This window comes from Lynx rufus, unplaced genomic scaffold (genome assembly GCF_022079265.1).
Source record: "Lynx rufus isolate CCGP_SWC_20201006 ecotype Redwood Valley unplaced genomic scaffold, mLynRuf1.p SCAF_44, whole genome shotgun sequence".
Classification (NCBI taxonomy): domain Eukaryota; kingdom Metazoa; phylum Chordata; class Mammalia; order Carnivora; family Felidae; genus Lynx; species Lynx rufus.
The window spans coordinates 1,397,890-1,413,349 of NW_025814861.1; the positions used below are offsets into that span (position 1 = coordinate 1,397,890).

General features: G+C 61.7%; 1 protein-coding gene across 6 annotated transcripts in view; it reads left to right on the forward strand.

Moving 5' to 3' along the window:
* The window catches only part of RAPGEF1 (Rap guanine nucleotide exchange factor 1), a 133,213-nt gene extending 117,753 nt beyond the window's left edge, over window positions 1-15,460 (forward strand). For all 6 annotated transcript variants that reach the window (XM_047098156.1, XM_047098157.1, XM_047098152.1 and 3 more), the window contains 12 exons: window positions 1,154-1,265; window positions 2,903-2,978; window positions 5,556-5,640; window positions 7,268-7,360; window positions 8,206-8,391; window positions 9,136-9,220; window positions 9,368-9,462; window positions 10,626-10,704; window positions 10,794-10,895; window positions 11,910-12,007; window positions 13,016-13,144; window positions 13,351-15,460. In XM_047098156.1, coding sequence (XP_046954112.1) covers window positions 1,154-1,265; window positions 2,903-2,978; window positions 5,556-5,640; window positions 7,268-7,360; window positions 8,206-8,391; window positions 9,136-9,220; window positions 9,368-9,462; window positions 10,626-10,704; window positions 10,794-10,895; window positions 11,910-12,007; window positions 13,016-13,144; window positions 13,351-13,501 — 1,291 coding nt within the window. In that variant the 3' untranslated portion in view covers window positions 13,502-15,460. The remainder of the gene's footprint in view (window positions 1-1,153; window positions 1,266-2,902; window positions 2,979-5,555; window positions 5,641-7,267; window positions 7,361-8,205; window positions 8,392-9,135; window positions 9,221-9,367; window positions 9,463-10,625; window positions 10,705-10,793; window positions 10,896-11,909; window positions 12,008-13,015; window positions 13,145-13,350) is intronic.

Here is a 15,460-nt window from a genome sequence, read left to right on the forward strand (position 1 = left end):
TGCGCCAGGCATCAGAGACTCATGGGTTCAGCCTCCAGCTGCACGGAACCCGAGAGCACCATTTTTCAGAGCTGCAGATGGCCTGTGTGAAAACAGAAGGATGAGCATGTCGACCGCTTAGAAGCAATTACAGAGATGTTCTCCTCCTTCCACAAAGGCCAGACTGCGGACCGGACCCTGAAGGGACACGAAGCAGATGGTTCTTCCCATGACTGTGTGTGATTTTGCTCTGGGCCGTCCATGTCTTACTGAAGGCACAGGTTTTTATCTCCCAGATACTTAGGGTTAAAAATGTGGCCTGGGACCACAAGGATCCACGGTGGAAACTGTCAGAATAAAACCGGAACATGGGAGAAGATGCCAGGGGAGGCATGGGGCCTACAGACCCAGCATCTGTCTGCTCCCGGGATGCCCCCCTCACCCCCCACATCCCTCCTCTGCTGGCCGTCCTCTCCTTCTCCCCCTTCACCAGCAAACCCCGGCTCAGTCCTTCAGGCCTCAGCCCGTGTGTCCTGCCCCAGGGCCTGCTGGCCTTTAGACTGTGCTGTGTCCTTCTCAGGCCGGTGCCCCAACTGCTGGCTTTAACGTCCGCCTCTCCTGCTAAACCCAGCACCCCCGAGGACGAGGGCCAGTCTGCCCGGCTCATACTTCTCAGTCCCACAGAAAGGCGGCCCTTAGAAAAACACTTGAGGAATGGCGCGAATAGCCATGCAAACTTTCTCTCCCAAGCTGCCTGCCCTGTTGCCATTTGTGTCCTTGAATACCGACTATGTGGACGGTGGCCTTGACAAAAAGCGGCCGATCCCATCGCTTATTTAAATAGTCCAATGAAACCTTCTTGATCGCCTTCTTAATCCCGTCCACTTACAGACGGAGCAGAGAGCACGAAACGTCCCAGGGTCACAGAGCTCATCGGTAGTGGCACCAGAAATCCAGTGTGTGCCCTGGCTCCCAGCCCCCACTCGGGCCCCCTGTGCTGGGGCGGGGGGAAGGGTGTGGATTTCCCCGTTGTAGCCGCAGTTCCAGAAGGACCTGTTCAGGGGCGGTCGTAACTCCTAGTCCTCACGCAGCGGGCCGCACTGCCTCGGGCCCCTGCTGTCCTGGATGCTGGGGCCTCTTGGGCGCTTGCGACACAAACCACTTCTCCCTCCAGGGCCCCAGGGTCACCAGATGCTTCGGAGTTGGCTCGGTCGGAGGAGGAAGCTGACGAGCTGTCCCTCATCGACCATGATGAAATCATGGCGAGGCTGACACTGAAGCAAGAGGTGAGGACAGGCCTTCCTTGAGCGTCGGGGCCATAAGGGGGGCGACAGGGCTCTGAGGAGGACGGAGCCGGGAGGTGTCTCACACAGAAGACCAAGTGAGGCACCGACGCCCCAGGTGGCCACCCACGCCTCCTAGGCTCTGTGCATGGCATTTATTCTGACCCCGTGCCTGGGCCACGGTGGGTGCTGACGGACACTGGGCAAACAGGTGGACTCTAGAGAAAACGTCCCGTGTGCCCTTCTCTGCTACGTCCAGAGAGGAATCTGGGGCGAGTCGTGTAACCTAGGCCCCAGAGGACAGGACTCCGGAGGTCTCATAACCGTGAACTCTGCGGAGGGTGTTCAGCTCAGAGCTTGAGCATGGGGAGCCCTCGTTAGCATAAGCCGCCCTCACGTTACTGTTGACCGAATGCCCCACGGTAGTTTCCGCGTGGGAGACACAGGCTGATTAAGAAATCCCAGGCCCAGCGGCCACAGCCGCCTCTGTCCCATGCCTTGCCGGGATGGCGATTCTGGAAGCACAGAGGAGCAGTTTCGTGTCATAGCCTTGACCCCGCCCTGGGGAAGGACTGTTTCTGGGCTCCGGCTGTGGCGGCACGCAGATGCAAAGACAAGCAGTGGGTACACCGCCCTTGGCACGGGGTGCGCCGGGCCGGGCCGGCCGCCGCAGAGCGTGACGGGAAAGGCGAGGCTGGCGGGGACCCCGGGGGCAGCTGGCTCCTCTGCCGACAGAAGTCACGTCTCGTGACCCTTCGCAGAAAGTCCTGAAAAATCGGGGCGTGGGCATGGCTGCCCTCACCCTTAGCTGGAAACGCACGACCCTCTCGGGACTCGAGTCCAAGCGTGGAAACACAGAAGTGCTTGGAGAGGCAGGCGCCTCTGAGCCTGCGGGCCGTGGGCCCACGGAGGCTGGCGGGGTGGGTGTCCTTCAGGATCAGAGGCAGGGGTGTGGGCTCTCAGGCTCGCCTGCTGCCAGCTCTCTTTGGCTCCTAGCAGGTTTATGGGCTAAAGCCTCTGCCCACATGAAAGTAAGACTCGTTCCTTAGTCGGGAGACGGCAGCTGGTGTCCCATAAGCAACGTCGGGCATAATCGAGCGTCTTTGTGATGCTTTCGGGCTCCTGGGAGTGCTCCCTGTGGAGGGACTTGTGACTCCTCCCACCTGGGGAAACAGTAACGCGGGGCGGCTGGCTGCAGTTGTGGGAGCGGGTGTGCCCGCAAGGAGCTCACTGCCCCCGCTGCCTTCTCGGAGCGGCCACTGGCAGCCCCGCCTGCCTCCCTGTGGGGTCCTGCCCTCCCCACCTCTGAGACCCCGAGGTGGTGAGGAGAGAGAGATCTGATGGTACTATTGTCCCCTGACCCCACTGTGACCCAGAGCGGGGTGCCCTGGTGTCCGGGCGGCTCGCAGACGAGCCGTGGTCTGTCCTGCCCGCCGAGCGCGCAGAGCTGGGCGGGCCACGTGGGCACACTGGCCTCCGTGCGCGGCCGCGCTGCTCCCAGGTGACAGAGACCAGAGGGAAGGGGGCCCCGGGGTCTCCACAGTGCAGGGACTTGGTCTCGTCCCTACCCCGGACTTCCCGGCGCAGCTCTCCTACGGCCGAATTCTGCCACACGCCCTGCTTTGCTCTTGTCGTTGCAGGGTGACGATGGGCCGGACGTCCGTGGCGGGTCCGGAGATATCCTGCTGGTGCACGCTACTGAGACAGACAGGAAAGGTGCGTCAGCGCCCCGTGCGGCGGCCTTTGTCACGGCTCTCCAGGCATCCCCTGGCCCTGTGGCCCCGTGGCCCTACCCTCTGCGGCCCTCCCTGCCAGCCCTGAGCGGGTCGGAACGGCGGCCCAGGTGCGGCAGGGTCACCGTGAGGAGAGCCCACCCCGGGGGACAGAGCCGGCTCGCTGCTTCCCAGCCCTGTCAGGGCGTGTCCTCCACTGGTGAAGGGTAGTGATGACCCCAAGGGCCCCCAGGGTCAGTGGAGAGGGAGCTTCAAGTGCAGAGCTTGGCACCCAGTAGGTGCTCCCCCCACGGTCCCTCAAATAACGTCACGGTGACACGTGGGTAGCTTTTTCTGCTTTTCCTGATGTTTGACTCATTACGTTATTCCAGACCACTAGATGGATTTCACTCACGGAGGTCCTGGCACACGTTCCGGCCGGGAGCCTCAGCCCCAGAGCAGTGGCAGCACCGTCACAGGATGGGGTTCCGACCCTCCGCACGCGGCGGCCGCCCCGGTCAGCGTCCTGACCCACTGACGGGGCTGGAGGAGCAGGGCACCCACTCTCGGGCAGACTTTGTGCTGGCACCAGAGCTGTCGTGCCCTGAGTTCTGACAGGGAGAGGAGGAGGAGGGCCGTGAGGAAGGCGCCACGGCCTTGACCTCAGTCAAGACGGGGGACGGGTGCCTGGTGTTCTGTTGATGTCTTTGAAAATCAGTGAAAAGGTGATGTGACCGCAGGATTAAAGACAGTTGTGGGAAGAATTGAAACACCCCAGTCCTGAAACCTTACTCCGCCAATCTTAGTTTTATGAATGACCACGTCCCTGTTTTTATAGCAGGTTTCCCAAAATACGTTACACAGAACGATTCTGGGAATTTCTAAGTTACGAAAGTAGTACAGAAATGTTCACGTGGCAGAGAATTTGAAAAATAGAGAAAAAGAAGAAAGGACTCCAACAAATTCACCGTAGCCACTGGGCTTTCTTTACCCCCGGCTTCCTTGGACTAGGGCAGACCCCGGTCCCGGACACGGAGTTCAAATCCGGGCACATCCCTCCCCTTCCAGCCTCGGCTGCCTGAAGAGGTTGGCGGTGGCCCGGGGACAGGGAGGTGCACGGAGCCGACCGAGCCAGCGCGGCACGCGGCCAGCGCTCGGGAAGTGGCGCTCGCTCTGCTGCGGCAAACCTTCCTCCACGCCCGCCTGAGCACCGTCCTCAGCTGGGCCGAGAGGAACAGTTCTCCTCTTTCTCCAAAAGGGCTGAAGCGGGAGCTGGCTCCCGTCCTCGGCTTTGAGCGGCTTACCTGCGGGTGTGGCCAGAGGGAGCCCCGAGGGCAGGGCAGACCAGAGCCACCCGGTCTGCCGGGGCCATGCCCGGGGCAGGTGTTGCCGACTGGGGCCTCCTCTCGATGTCATTCACGGAGATCCTGAGGATTCCAGGGGAAACAGTCATTTGTACCTGGGGTGGAGTGGGGCTGGGGAGGCCAGGGGCCACACGGCACGTTCCTTGGGCGGGTGGCTTCCCGTGGACCAGAGACCACACCGGTGGCACTGTACCGGGAAGCCCGCGGCTCAGGGCACGCGGACTTGGATCTGTTCTTCCGGAAGCAGGCGGTGGCCTGTGCGGGGCTCACCTCTGCCTCCTTGCCCCCGCCTCTTTGAACAAAGGCCTGGTTATCAGTGAGTCACTGAGCCGGTGAGTGGAGGGTCCAGGAAGGAGGCGCCTGAGCACGACGCCGTTGGGCCGCGCTGTGCGTTTCCAGCCTGTGAGCCTCCCTCACGACACCTGCTGCGCCAGCCGGGCCCACCCCTCTGCTGGTCCCCTAGATTCTTGCACTTGGGGAGGTGGGGGACGAATGAGAGAAGACAGAGAAGGCGTCCGTGTCCAGAGAAGGACACGGATTTAAACCGTGTGCGTGTGTCACCCTCGGCCTCACCGTGAGCAGCACACACTTTGGGACCCAGTCAGGACTCAGACCTCAGCTCCGGCACAGAATTAACTCTGAAGTTCCTAAGCCTGGCCAGACGGGGAGTCTGTGATGGGGAGTGTCCTGCGTTTAAAACATTCCATTTTTTTTTTTTTTTTTAGCGTCAGGGGCTGCATCACCAGCACAAGCGGAGCCAGGGGGCCGTTGGAATTCTGGGAACGTTGGGAATCCCCAGCTAGAGCCAGCCCTTCTGAAGGGCAGGGAGTGAGGGGTGGGAGCTGCTGGTCTGGGTCCCACCCGACCGCCGGGGCCAGGCTTCTCCCGGTTGGCCTTCCCTTCCCTGGCGCTTTTGTGTTCCAGCAACGTGCTGAGCTGTGGCCCTTCAGCCTTATCGCTCAGTATGTGGAAATTCCCAAGATCTTTGCCCCTGGACACTGCCCCCTAAAGTATTACCGGTGACCTGGCTTCAGAATCCTGCTGATGAGTTTGGATTATTTTCTCTGTGCCCATGACGATGAAGGCCCTTTGGGTCTTAGGGCAGACAAGACGCGCTCAGTGTGTCGTCAGAGATGGCAAATACGTGCAGCAGGCACGCTGCCATCTCCGTCCCCTGCCAGTGGCAGCCATCCCTCAATGGTCGCTCTTCTCTCTAGACTTGGTGTTGTACTGTGAGGCCTTCTTGACCACCTACAGGACCTTCATCACCCCAGAGGAGCTCATCAAGAAGCTGCAGTACAGATATCCTTTCCCGTGTCCCTCCGGCCCGGCTTGCTCTTCGAGCCCCTGTCCTCGCCCAGGGGCTGAGTGAGATGGCATAAGGGATGGGGGTGGGCTTGCCTGATGGTGGTTGCGGTCACTAAGGAGTCCTGAAAAGGAGTTCGAATTGGCGCACCTGCGAGGGGGGAAGCACCCAGGCCCCCAAAGAGACCCAGGTCGGTGGCACCTGCAGCTTCTGAGCTGAGCCCCAGGGCATTGAGGTGACAGGAACCAAGTGTGCAGGGCTTACCGGAATCGGGACTCCGATAAACAGCCACAGAGGTAGGCACGGCCACTCTGCCTGGCGGCAGACCAGCGGCGGACAGAAGTACCATGTCCGGGGAGAGTCGACTCCCGCCCCTCGGCCACATCTGCCCCGAGGGCTCACCCCTTCAGGGACTACCCTGTGCGGGAGCAGCCGAGAAAGACCCAGGGCCCCGGGAGCCGCTGTCATTACCTTTCTCTCAAACCTGCTTTTCTAAAAAGCCGGCCAGCCAGGGTCACCTGCTCCTTGGCCACCTCTCCCTGTCGCAGCCCACGACTGCCCTCTGCTGGACAGCCTCTGTTACTTGGGGCAGGAAGTCCCGCGTTCTCCCTCCCAGCTGTCTACCTTCCCTTCCTGTGTGTCCTAAGGCTTCCCCCACCAGGCTCATGTCTCCTGCAGACCTCTGTCGCTCCTTCCGCTGTCCCCGTACCCCAGCACAAGAGGACCTGGTCCCTCAAGACTGAAGTGGATAGTCTGCATTCACTTGCTCGCAGGCCTGGCTCAGTGTACCTGTCAAGAACGTCCTAGCGTCGGGCAGGATGCTAACTAAGCCCGCGCCATGAAGGCTCACTCAGTTACAGTACTGTTTCGTATGTTATTGCCATATTATGGATGGTGCCGTGATATCACTATTCTGTGATTCGAAATAGGCTCAGAGAAGGTAAATGACCTGTACGGCTGTTTGGTGGGAGAGTAGCCACTGACATAGGTTCCCAGCCAGGTTCAGGGCACCTACCTTGTTCAGCTGCTTCAGGCATTGATGGGAATGTTGCAGCCTTAAGATCCTAGGCCTAGCTGGCTAGTAAGTCCTGTGCTGCAGGCTCTGGCGACGGTCCTTGGTATGTCCCCACCCCTCCAGTGTCCTGTGGATCACGGAAGAGCAGGAAGGACAGCCAGAGAAGGGTCTGGAGAGGATGGCAAGGATCTGTGACTTTCTGGGCAGAAACCAGGACCTTGGGGAGGAGCAGGAGGTGAACAGGTGTTGGAGTGGCTGCGGTGGGGAAGGGGCCTCGGAGGCTCTGGAAAGATGGGAACGGAGCGGACCCAGGGCAAGAGTGCAGGAAGCCCCTCTGGGCCATGCCCCTTCCCTGGAGACCTGGAGGTTTTAGGGCATGTGGGTTTTGACCACCCTTTTCCAGCTGAGGCTCAGCAAGGCAGCCTGCAGCGGTTCGGTGAGCCCTGCAGGAAGCTTGGCCTCGAGGAGCAGGGGAGCGGCTTCCAGGGGACCAGGGCTCCTGTGCACTGTAAGCTCTCTGTCCATGGCAGCTGGGGGAGGCAGCCCTCCCCCCACCACCACACCATCCCTGCCTGTGTAAGAATGCCTTTCTTTAACCCACACTCCACGTACGAGAAGTTCTCTCCCTTCGCCGACACGTTCAAGAAACGCGTGAGCAAGAACACGTTCTTCGTGCTGGTGCGGGTGGTGGATGAGCTCTGGTGAGTGCGTCGGCCCGTGAGATGGCAGGGAGGCAGGTGGGGAGCCCTCGGGCATCCCGGGATCTCCCCAACCCCGCCACCCGCCAGGGCTGCAGGCTTCCTTGGGGAGAAGGGGCCATCCATCCCGTCACATGCCGCCAGCTTCTCCCACCCACTTTAACAAGACCCCTTGGGGAGAATGGCCCTCCCACCCAGACCTGGCCGGGCGTCCCTCGCGTAGGGCACAGGAGCATGAGGCCTGGTCTGTGGCATCTGTGCCCTCAGCCCCCAGCAGTAGCGGAGGCCCCGTCTGCTCTCCTCAGTCCCCCACGTCCCCCCAAGTCAGCACTCGCCATCACCATTCACTTAACAAGTACCCATCCGGCCGGTCCCTTTCCTAGGTCTGGAGAGCTGCGGGGAAGAAACCGCAGGGCCCCTGCCTTCAAGGCATTTCCCTGCTGCGGGAGGGAGGCCTTAGTCCATGACTGCACAGCCTTCGGGCCGCTGTGCTCGGGAAGTGCCATGCAGAGAGGGTGCAGGAGTGTCCTACAGGCAAGGCGGCTGGTCTGAGGGGCCGGGACCACTTAGTGACTGTCACCCGGAAGGGAACAGGAACTTCCTCTGGGGTGGGATTTACATGCTAATGTCTCCGTAGCCCAAGCACTAACAGGGGCCTGGTGTTCATCCGGTGCCAGCAGGCACTTGTGGAGGGCACGACCGCTAAGTGTCACCAGTGGGACCATCCCCAGTGTTGCTGGTCGCTGTCACGTGACCCTTGGGTTTGTGAGGTGGATGTGGGCCCGGCGGCGGCATCCTCTTCCTATGCTGGGTCCTTGTCCCTCACCGCATGGCCCTCGGCCCTCTAGCCTAGTGGAGTTGACAGAAGAGATCTTGAAGCTGTTGATGGAACTGGTCTTTCGCTTGGTGTGCAACGGGGAGCTCAGCCTGGCGCGCGTGCTCCGGAAGAACATTCTGGACAAGGTGGACCAGAAGAAGCTGCTCAGGTGTGCCAACTCCGACCAGCCCCTGGCAGCCAGGGGGGTGGCCGCCAGGTGAGCGTCCAGCCGTGGCTTCTCCAGCTCCTTCCTCTGGCAGAGTCGCCCCCGATCGCAGCCTCTCCGTTCCGTTGCCCTCGTCGTACCTCCCCAGCCTCACGTCCTGGCTCTGCCCGGGCCCTGCCACGAGGTTCAGCCCAGTGGACGGTCCAGCGCGTTCCTCAGGGGCTAGGCCTCTTCTCCAGGGTCATGATGTGTGATGAGTCCCCGTTTGGCGAGGAAGTGAGGAGCCAGGACGGGGGCGCCTCCTGGGACAGGAGACAGGCGAATGCATTCCGGGCCGTGGTCAGCTCTTGTCTTCCCGGCACTAACGTGGCAGCCGCGAGCTCTTGCCTGCCCCCCCCCGCCACCATCCCCACTGTCCTGAACATTCCTAAGAACCTGGGGATGTAGTGTCCAGTCTGTCCCCTGTGCCCCAGCCATAGATGTTTGTTGATGTGCCACTTCCTGTCAGTGTTTCGGCCTTCCGCCCTGTGGTGCCGTCTCTGCTCCCACTGAGCCCTGGCAGTGGGGCTACCCACCTAGCAGAGCACCAGGGTCTCGGGCCTGAGTGCAGTGTGGCCCCGTCCTGCTGCCTGTCAGCTCTGTGGCTGCCATCCTCCTGTGAGGCCGGGCTTAGGGGCAGCTGCTCCCTCTGCACCCCACCCCCCACCCCCACTCCCCGGCTCTGAGGCCGCAGTACGAGGCCCACCCAGCTCCTGCCGTCCCGTCCCGACTGCTCATCTCGCCTCTGTCCTCTAGGCCGGGGACGTTACACGACTTCCACAGCCATGAGATAGCTGAGCAGCTGACCCTGCTGGACGCTGAGCTCTTTTATAAAATAGAGGTATGGCATTGAGCAGGGCTGGGGACTGGGGATAAGGCTGTCTGTTGCCCTGGGCAAGCAGCCACTGCTTGTCCCCAGACAGGAGAAACGGCCCATCACAGAGAAGCCAGAGGGCTCCAGTTCCATCCAGTCTACTTCCTTTTTCAGATTCCTGAGGTTTTGCTTTGGGCCAAAGAGCAGAATGAGGAGAAAAGCCCCAACTTGACCCAGTTCACGGAGCACTTCAACAACATGTCTTACTGGTAAGGCGCATCTGAGCGGGTTCCCACGCCGTCCCCCACAGAGCGCTCTGAGGGCAAGGAGGAGGTGCCCCCTCCATCCCTCCCAGCTTCTTCCAAGGCCCTGGGCATTAATTGGGCACTGCAGGAAAAGAGCAGGGACAGGGCACGGTGGGTCTTGCATGTTGGAAGGGGCCACCTGGGGGGCTGGCTGAGATTGGGGAGTGCCAGGATCGATTGGTAATGTCCGCCCTGGGTGGCGACAGGGGAGTTCAGTATGCCGACCGGCACTGGTCACTGCCAGCCCCCAGGCAGCCTCAAGGCTGAACTTCACCCGGCCTCTGCCTGAAAGAGAACAGCTAAGGAGGGTGTTCTGTTAATACTTTAAGCCCTGAATTCTTAGCACAGAATGAGGTCCGAAGTGTTTACACTGTAACGTGTAACAGAACCGTTAGCTTTTCTAGATGTGACTCAAAGGTGCCCATGGCCTCTCGGCATCGGACGGAGGATGTTCAGAGCGTGGCAGCCATGCGGCCTGCACCTGGCCCCGGCCACACCCCTTCCACCGCTGCCACCGACAGAGCATCTAATAGTTGTTAAAAGGCTCTGGGGGCTGCCTTTTGGAGAGAACGTGGGTCACCTCCCACGTTGCTGGTTTTTCTCCTCAGCTCAACTGTAGCCAGCCTCCGTGGGGCGTCCTCAGGGGTTCCAAGGAGGAGGTGCAGGCGGGGCCCTTCAGAGCCATGGTCCTCAGGGTGTGCTCAGGGCAGGCGCCTAAGACGAAGCAGGGGTGGCTCTTCCTCGAGTGGCTGCTGTGGCCCCCGTGACGTCCTCATGCAAGGCTGGCCTTCTGCTGGTCCTCAAGGCTCACTCGTCCCCTGGGCTAGTCCGGAGGCCACCTGAGGAGCACTCCCAGCCCCAGTGGTGCCCCGGCCCGTGCTCATCGGGAACTCTCTCCTCCGATGCTCCCGCGCCTCCATCTGGAGGACCCCGTCTTGGTGTGTGGCCTCCTGACTATCCCTACGATGCCGTGAGCTCCTGGAGAGCAGAGACGGGGGCCTGTGCTTGGCGCCTCGAAAGCCCTGGGCACGCAGTGCAGGCCTCCACATCCCTCTCCACCAGGACCACCTGGGGGTCTGGGAGGAGACTGTTCAGCTCAGCGGTCTCTCTCTCTCTGATTCACGCAGGGTCCGCTCAATAATCATGTTACAAGAAAAAGCCCAGGACAGGGAGCGGCTGCTGTTGAAGTTCATCAAGATCATGAAGGTAACCGCAGGCGCCCCGCCCAGAGTCTGCTCCTCTGGGCCCTGCCCAGTGGCCCCGGGCCCGCCTCACGGCCTCCCCTCCCTCCGCAGCACCTTCGGAAGCTGAACAACTTTAACTCCTACCTGGCCATCCTCTCGGCACTGGACTCGGCGCCCATCCGCAGGCTGGAGTGGCAGAAACAGACCTCGGAGGTGAGTGGCTGCGGGGGAGGGAGGGTCTGCCTGGCCCCTGGCGAGCCAGCTGTGGCAGCAGGCACGCAGATGTCTGCTCCGCACCCCCAACCTGGGTTCTCCGTGGCTCATCTCTGATCTTTGCGGTTGGTGCTGGGGTTGTCCCCTCACAGGGTCCTGCCACCTGGGCTGCAGGCCCGTATCTGGGTCCCAGCTTCACCTGTTCCTTCCTCCCATCCACCCGTGCTCCTGGAGGGGCTGCTCTGGGCTGGGGGCCACACTGGTCACTGCGGACATACTGTGAACAGGCTAGAGATGTATTGGATGGTTTCTTTAGGGCGGGTGCCCCAGGGGGAGGGTGGGGTGGTCTGGCCTGGGGACGGGGAGGCCCCCTGAGGAAGCGTCCATCACACCAAGACCCAAGTAGGAAGAGTTTCCTGGGAAGAAGGAAATCCTGGGAATTCCTGTCAGAGGGGATGGGAGGGCACACACTGGGAGTTAGGCACCTTCAAGCAGCAGGACAGGGGCTGGGGAGGGGCCCTGCTCTGGACCATGAGGGCCTTGCAGGGAGGAGTCGGGCAAGGACCTGGACCTTTATCCTTGTGTCGAGAGGTTCCTTAAGAGAGGCAAAGCCCCTAGGGGCTGGGTGTCAGCTGGGCCACTCAGGTGTCATCTCAAGGGGTGACACAAGGGGACAGTATTGTAAGACAGTATCGTATGGAGAAGTGTGGGACAGTCACAACAGCTGCTCCAGGAACACGTAGGAGGTTCCCGAGGAGGTGAAACATCGGGGGAAGAGACAAGCTGGGGGTGAGACTGGAAAGAACCCCACCCTGCGTGCCGAAAGGGCAGCTCGGGGAGGTCACTGCCTCGAGTGCGGGGAGGAGCAGAGGCAGGCTCGGGGCATGACGCAGGTCGCAGTGTGCTTCAGAAGAAGCCCACTTGGGTCCCCGGGCGCTCAGCCATGGTTCTGGGGTGCCAGGCAGGGAGGAGGGGCTGGCGTCCCCGCCCTCACACACTGTCCCGCCTGCCCAGGGCCTGGCCGAGTACTGCACACTGATCGACAGCTCGTCCTCCTTCCGCGCCTACCGGGCCGCCCTCTCCGAGGTGGAGCCCCCCTGCATCCCATACCTGTGAGTAGAGCCCCCGCTGCCTCAGAGAGACCCTCCCTTAAGGGTTTCCAACCCAGACAGTTCTACTTCTAACTTTAAAACCAGGGGCGCCTGGGTGGCTCAGTCCATCTCACGGCTCGTGAGCTCAAGCCCCGCGTCGGGCTCTGTGCTCACAGCTCAGAGCCTGGAGTCTGCTTGGGATTCTGTGTCTCCCTCTCGCTCTGCCCCTCCCCTGGTTGTGCTCTCTCTCTCAAAAATACAAAAAATATTTTTTAAAAAGGGTTGCACCTCTCCCATCTTCCCATCCCACTTCTCTCCGCCCCACCCCCACCTCAGGGAGGGGTCGTCACCCTTGGCTGCACGTTCCAGTAAGCTGAGGGCCCCGAGAGCACTCCACGTAAAGCAGCTCAGAGAGGGTTTCCCCAAGTGTGCGTACGGAATGGACTCAGCAGGGCTTTGGGGGAGAAGCATTTCTGGGAAATAGCGGAAAAAATCAAAGTGGGACCAGTTTGTTAGCAGAGCCCTTAATAAGCTGGGACACCTTGGGAGTCTTGGAGAGAGGGGTAGAAGGCTCGGTGGTGTCCCGGGGCCGGGGCTGCCCTCAGGGCCCTCACGCTCGGAGATCCAGATCTTGCCGCCACTGACCCTCCCTTTCTGCCCTCACCGGCTGCCACCGTGCTTTCCCGTTGGGGTGGCCAGCTGGGCTCCTGCGAGGGCGTCGTCTGTGCCCCATCGCTCACCTCGTGGCTTCGTGTCCTCTGTAGTCAGAAGTATGTTCCCTCACCTGTTAAGCAAACCCGAGACTCGGTGGGGAGGGAGGCCTGGAGAGCCTCTCTTTGTTATGTTTTTCCCGTTCGTTTGTTAACGTGACGAGGCTTGTCCAGCACCTGAGCTGGCTTTCCCGGGGACCCACAGCTCGGAGGTCGGGACTTCCCGCCGGAAGAGACGCGCTGCCCGGGCGCAGCCCACGGGTCCGAGCGGGCCCCGACTGCTGTCCAGGGCGGTGACTGGGCCTCTCCCTCCTCCCAGGGGGCTTATCCTGCAGGACCTCACCTTTGTTCACCTGGGAAACCCAGACTATATCGACGGGAAGGTGAACTTTTCCAAACGGTGGCAGCAGTTCAACATCCTGGACAGCATGCGATGCTTCCAGCAAGCGTGAGTACCGCCGCTGAGCAGAGGGGAGGGGACGGGACCGCCGGGTCGTGAGGCTCAGCACGCGCGGAGATGGTGGCCTGCTTGTTCCCTGCACAGCACGTAGGAGGCGGCTCCAGAGCAGTTGGGGGGGGGGGGGTCCCGAGGAGCGGGACGGTGCGTGCAGCCCCCACCGGCTCTGACTGGCGCCCTCCCCCCCCCCCCCCCAGGCACTACGACATCCGGAGAAACGACGACATCATCAACTTCTTCAATGACTTCAGCGACCACCTGGCGGAGGAGGCGCTGTGGGAACTGTCTCTGAAGATCAAGCCCAGGAACATAACGAGGAGAAAAACAGACCGGGAGGAGAAAACCTAGAAGCGGGTGGCACGAGCGAGGAGAACACGGCTCGAGAGGGGCCCCGAGGGCGGCTCCGAGACCGGGAGGGACGTTGGACCTGTCCCCGGGCAGGCTGCACGCGTCCTGGCCCCGAGGCCCAGCCAGCCCTCGGCTGTGACGGGTGGGAGCCCCGGCAGCCTCCCGGCCCCGCGGGAGCAGACGCCAGGCCCGCAGTGGAGCCAGCAGGCGGGTCTCGTTCCCGATTTGTGAACCCGTGGTGTTGGTTTCTGCTTTCACTTCTGTGTCCCCCTCCGCACCCCTCCCCCACCTGGCAACAGCAGACAGGGTGGGGTGGGGATGGTGGCCTCTTCGCCCCCCCCCCGGGTCCTAGGGTCCTGGATCTGCTGACGTGACACACAGGTAGAGGACCCTCGCAAGGCGGGGGGGCTGGACTCCCAGTGACCTGGAATGAAGGGGACTTCCGGTCGGGTGGGCAGAGAGCAGAGAAGACCCGGGGAGGCTCCTTCCACTTCCCCCACCCTGCTTTTTAACATGCAAAATGGCGTGAGCTTCGTATGTGGCCCCAAAAGGTTCTTCCGGCAGGTGGCCTTTCAGCAGGCCCGGAGCTGGTGCTCCCGTCACGGTACTGGCCCTCACGGTGGTCCTCCGTCTGTCCCTTCATCGTCCCTGTCACCTAGCGCTCTGGGGAGTGGGCAGAGGGAGGAGCAAAGGAGGACTTCTGTTTTATCTGAGCTGGGGCCGGGAGCTCCCGGGGGAGTGAATGTGGAAAGCGGAGGGGTGTTTCTGTCCTGGGGAAGGCCCGCGGCCCCCTCCTCTGTCACTTGCTGTGTGCCTTAAACTCCATCTCCTGTCCCCCCTGCCCCGTGGGCTCCCCTCCTACCTGCCACCATCGGGTGGAGTCAGGGCTGCTCCGCCCTGAGAGGACAGGGCCCGGCCTGGCTACGGCAGTGTCTACCCGGGGCAGGCTTGCTTTCTCCTCCGGCAGAGCGTCTTCCTTGTTGGAAACCCCTCTCGCTGCTGAGGTTGACGGTCCGAGGCAGGGAGCTCTCCGCACACAGAGGGGCCGGGCGGCTGCCCCCACGCCTCTCGTGTCCTGGTCTGTGGCTGAGCGCTCGCTTCTCCTGGGCTCAGGACTTGGTCAAGCAAATGCCGGGATCTAACTTCCTAAACGACCGGTCCCTTTGAGTCCCTCATGGGTTTCGAACAGCTCCCTTCGCTTGTTTGTGGTCCTGTATGTGGAGGGGGGAACATCTGTGAAATGCCAGTGACGCCCCTCTGGTGGCGATCTTGTGGCCACAGGCCGGAACGTGTCACTTTCTTGTTTGAAGTGTGTGGTTCAGTGCTGAGGGTGGGCTTGCTTCCCACTTGGAACCTCTCGCTGCAGTCTTGTCCTCTCCCTTCCCGTCACGCCTCCCTCCACCCCAGCTTCTCTGGATGCTGTCGTGTGCACGCATGGGGGCCACCGTGCCACAAATAACTGACGCCGTGTCTCCGCCACACACGTGGTCAGGTGGGTGTCCATGGTCAGGGTCTGGCGACCGGCCAGGCAGGGGGAGGCAGCGTGGCGGGGACGAGGGGCCCGTGTGTCAGGGCGACCCTGTGTGAGGACCGCAGGGGCAACGTGTGCTTAACTTATTGGCTGACGGGCTTCCCACCCCGTGCCTCGCTGAGGTGCCCTCAGGGCTCTGGGAGCTGCAGACCCTGTGCCGTCACCGCAGCCTGCCCGTGACTTTCTGCCTCGGGAGGAAAGTCATTCTCACCTGCAGGTGGGGCCGGGGCCAGGGCCAGCGGCAGGGCAGGCACACGCCAGGTCAGCACGAACCCAGCTCTCCAGAAGCACCTCCACACACGCCCCCGCGACGTTCGTTGTAAGATATATATATCCCCCACTAACCTGGCTGATAGCAGCATCTTCCTGCAGACATTTCAAACCTGTAACTTTTATATGAGAGGAAAATAAACACAGACGAAAGCGTC